The sequence below is a fragment of the Rattus rattus genome, chromosome 3, assembly GCF_011064425.1.
Source record: "Rattus rattus isolate New Zealand chromosome 3, Rrattus_CSIRO_v1, whole genome shotgun sequence".
NCBI lineage: Eukaryota > Metazoa > Chordata > Mammalia > Rodentia > Muridae > Rattus > Rattus rattus.
In genome coordinates, this window is record NC_046156.1 from 1,614,949 (window position 1) to 1,619,618 (window position 4,670).

The 4,670-nt window shown below is 41.7% G+C and overlaps 1 protein-coding gene across 1 annotated transcript; it reads left to right on the forward strand.

The window, feature by feature from the left end:
* Nucleotides 1–1,025: 1,025 nt before the first annotated feature.
* Nucleotides 1,026–2,101, forward strand: LOC116895266 (small proline-rich protein 3-like). Its single transcript, XM_032896583.1, has one exon. It carries the CDS (start codon nucleotides 1,026–1,028, stop codon nucleotides 1,782–1,784), a length of 759 nt encoding a protein of 252 aa, XP_032752474.1. The 3' UTR covers nucleotides 1,785–2,101.
* The last annotated feature ends 2,569 nt before the right edge of the window (nucleotides 2,102–4,670 follow it).

Genomic DNA, 4,670 nt, shown 5'->3' on the forward strand with positions numbered 1-4,670 from the left:
CACAAGCCTGGGGTGAGGAAGCCAGTATGGGTGATCCCGCATCAGCAAGCATCGATGAAGTGAGAATCCACAGTAAATATGTGTACAGGAAAAGTGTTACTTGGGGCTCAGTTGTGAACCTTGTAGGCATGAGGACAGTCACAGGAAACATTCCTATTGGAATTCCATTCTTGAACTCTTTGCCCTGTCATTCTCTGAGATTATACAAAATCTGGTATCGCCAGCAATTCTAGAACCCTGCCATACTCTGTTCATGGCCTGTACAAAGGTTAAAAAAAAATGCAGAGAAAAATCAAAGAAGGGCTTTACTTCTGTTTTTGGAAAACAAAAGAGCAAATTCAAGAGACCTGTGAAGAGAAAGTATTTTTTAATTATACCATTCTGCACAAAGGGATGCCAGCAGAGAAAAAACATAAAAAGTGTCTGCAGTTTCAGTTGGTACAGGATCTCAAGAAATTCTTGACATTTCTTCCCATAGGCCAGGGCTTGTTTCCTTCCCAAATTCCTCTGACAATTGGTTTAGGACACAGAGCTTTATTCAATTAATTATTATTATTATATTTATAAAATAATACATTTATTTGTATTAAATAATGTTACTAAATTAAAATAGTAATATTATTAAATAATTATAATTTGGTGTTTGAGGCTGCCCCCTTTTCTGGGTATAGGCTCTGTCACAAAGCAAACTGCTGGTGGCTGTCTAACTCACAAAGAAGCAGGTGCCAAGTCAGCTAGGGGAGATGGGGTTCTACGTCTTTTGTGATCTGTAACTAGGAAGAAGTTCACATCATACTGTAATTGATCATAAGCATTTACTTCTTATACAGAGATGATCAAGTTGCCTTAACCTTTTGCCTTAAAATGAGTAACAAATATAAAAGTAACCTATGATTTCCATTCAGCTCAGGGAAATAAAAGTCTTTAATGTATAGGGAAATTGCATATAGGAAATTTTGGGATTTTACCAATTCCCTTAAAACTAAATCAGATGTCTTTTATCTAGGGTCCACATTTTTGGAAGCATGAGTTCTTACCAGCAAAAGCAGCCCTTCGTTGCACCTCCTCAGCCTCAACAGCATCAAGTGAAGCAACCTTGTCAGCCTCCGCCACAAGGAAAATTTGTTCCCATAGCCACCTCTGAGCCATGCCACACTGGTGTTCCACAACCAGGAAACACCAAGATTCCAGAACCATGCAGCACCAAAGTGCCTGAGCCAGGCTACACTGTTGTTCTTGAGCCAGATTATACTACAGTGCCTGGGTCATGTTCTACCAACATCACCGAGCCAGATTATACCACAATTCCTGGGCCATGCTCGACCAACATCCCTGGGCCAGATAACGTGGTTCCTGAGTCATGCTCTACCAACATCACTGAGCCAAATTATACCACGATTCCCGGGCCATGCTCTACTAACATCCCTGGGCCAGATACCATGGTTCCTGGGTCATGCTCTACCAGCACCACTGAGCCAAATTATACCACAATTCCTGGGCCATGCACTACCAACATCCCTGACCCAGGCTGTGCCATGGTTCCTGGGCCATGCTCTACCAATATCTCTGAGCCAAGTTCAGAGCCATGTTCTACCAATGTCCGTGAACCTGGCTACCTGAATGCCTCAGAGCCCACGAATGCCAAGGTTCCTGATCAGGGATACACCATGATACCTGACCAGGGATACTCTAAGATACCAGAGCCATGCCAGTCCAGAACTCCTGAGGTGTGCCCCACAACTGTCACCCCAGGATTAGCTCAGCAGAAGACCAAGCAGAAGTAATATAGTCCATATCCAGCCAGGCCCTTGAAGAGCTGATCACCTGCTGCTGAAGTCTTTTCTGTCTGCTTCAGTGTTCCCATTTTCTGGAGACCATGTAACAATATTTTGCTACAGTTTCTATTGGTAACTTAAAATCGCATGCTGTTAGGTCTTCTCCATACCCTCTAAAATGTATCCAGAGCCTCTGAGTTAAGCAGACCATCTTAGTTCCTTGAACGCTCTTTGGGTACTCTAAGTTCATCTGAAATGGAACTCCATGGGATTTTCTGTGGGAAAAAAATGCATGTTTGCCCATTAAATAATTACTTTAAACTCCACTTCTTGCCTCTGTGTGATATTTGCTGAAATAATTTTTTTCTTTGCCTTTCTTTGGGAGTCAAGGCCTGTATATTGATAAGGATGGTATGGATGCAGTATCATTAACATTAACTCTGTCACAGTGTATTCCCAGTAGGCCCTGAGGACACATATTAGGAGACTATCACAAGAGAGTGTTTGGATACTGTTTACCAGCACTCAAAAACCTGTCAGTTTGGAACACTAATTTAAACAAGGTCCTTCTTCTGTTCTTTACTGAGCCTTAGCCTAACCATATTCTCTGTCCTAAGCTACCTCTTATCCTCAGTATTGAAGTCACCATTCAAGAGACAGTTACTTTTACACTCTTTTTCTCAGTTTCCCTTTTTATTCTCTCATTTTCTCCTTTTAATTAGCCCTGATGCATACAAAACCACTCTCCCTGCACATCTCTACATACTCTCATGATCACTTGCAAAGATTCTAACCTCATTTACTCAGGCAATGTTCCCTTCCTCCACACACCCAGCACATAAGAAGTCCTGCATCTGGGGACACAGAAAGAAAGAAAGCGTGGTGCTTGTTTTGAACAGGCCTGTTTCCTCTAGTGATTATAGTATTATGTGTCCTTTTTATACAAGCATGCATGCCCTTCGCACTCCTTCTATGTTTCCCATTCTCCTTTTTCATAGTTGATCTGCCCAAGAGTAATGCACAGGGCAATTTATCCAGTGATTTAAAGAGGTCATGAGTTTTAAACAAAGACATGGAGTCCACAATCTAGATGAGGTAGGACAGTGCTGGTTGCTGAGCTTTAACATCCCAGAAGCCAAAGGGGGAAAAGAACATCGAGCACAGCTGCTCCATCGCTCCATAAAAACTGATAAATATGTGTTTACCTCACATCTAGAGCTTGGAATCTCAGCCCTTTGCTATCTCCTATGAGATAATCTTGGTTTCAGGGATGGCCAACAGGTGAGTCTGTGTGCAGAAGGCAGGGTAAAATAGAGGAGAGCCATTTCCAGCAGTAGACAAAACAAATTTTAGAAAAACGACAGGAGTTTCAAGGGAATGAGTTGTGTTCCACTAAGTGCCACAGGGTCAGAGGTATGAGTCAGGTGACACAGAAGCAGCATGTTACACAGGTTCTTCAGGTAGGTGTTACAAGTGTTCCTTACATATATGGAAACGGAAGAAGAAAACTCAGTCTCCAAATCATCACAACGTGATGAGAAGCTGTTAGACTGGCAGGAGAGAAGGACATCCCTTGTACCTAGTAGGTACATACATGCTGAGGTGGCTTCACGTTACCACTGGTTTCAGTGGTGGAAAACTTTAGAGTTGAGTGTAGGATGAATCACTGTGAAGTAAGCTAATTCTAAATACAGAGGCCCAGTGTGTGATATTCAGCTACTGTGAATATAGAATAATATACTTTCATTGCACCTATTGTGTAGGGCTCTTTTTTTCAAAATATTTCAAGTAAATGTACTATAATATACGTATTATTATACATTAACTTCTAATAAATAATTAACGTTATCTACTAAGATTGTTTACAGTATATAGTTCTGTAGCACTGATGCAATATGCAATATATACCTCGGTTAAGATACATGGATTCTGATGAGCTTTGAAACATGAAGAATCCCTAGTGCTAAATTCAGCAAAATATAAACAGTGCTTGCTACGGACACCTTTGTCAGTGCTCATTTTTGTCTGCCTTTCAGAATAATTTGCATTGTATTATGATACTTAATATAAACCAGTCAAGTTACTAGGAAGCTAAAGAAAACACATGGGTTCTGCCCTTTCAAAATGATTCCTGCGTTCTTCAGCATAGATTCTCTACAGGAGAGCAAGGATCCTTCTGAAGAGTCCTTGCTGAAAGAGTGCCTAGTAGTTTTACTTTTCACACGTACTTAATAATCATTCATTTTATTTGTTGTCTGTGTAAATGCATGTGCATGTACGAGTCGCATGCTGTGAGCGGAGGTCAGAGAACAACCTTCAGATATTGGTTCTCTTCTACTGTGTTGTCCCAGAGATCAAGCTCAGGCTGTCTGCCTTGGAGACAAGCTCCTTCACCCACTGAGCTTTATCTCCTGGCATGATTCCATATTTCCACCCCTGCCTTCTGTGGAACTGGAACGACCCCAAAACCACTGACACTAGCAGCTCAAGAGTTCCCAGTCTAACCTGCTGGCCAGGCCATTTCTATAAATCTCTTCCTTTTAACTGAATGTAACAACTACTCTAACTAAAGCAATTGTGTTTCTCTGGACCCTTGATTTCCTGCCCACTTGACTCCGTAATGGCCAGGTAAAGTGTTTGCTCATCAACTGTCCTTCTTCAACTGACTACTCTTTGGCTACCTCAGCAGTGACCAACTATAAACCAAAACGGAGACTTTCCAATCTTCCTACCATACCACTTCCTGTGAAAAGTGGGAGAAGGGCCTCTGATTCTATCGCATGTGCCTGACCTCTCCTCAGAACGCACGCCCTCCATGCTGCTGTCTGTCTGTCTGACATTAATGTTCATTTCATGAACTTTTTACTCCAAAAAGTAATCTTTCCTCAACATCCC

Excerpts from the sequence above, each read along its gene's own strand:
- LOC116895266 (XM_032896583.1), top strand. The coding sequence starts at position 1,026 with ATGAGTTCTTACCAGCAAAAGCAGCCCTTCGTTGCACCTCCTCAGCCT.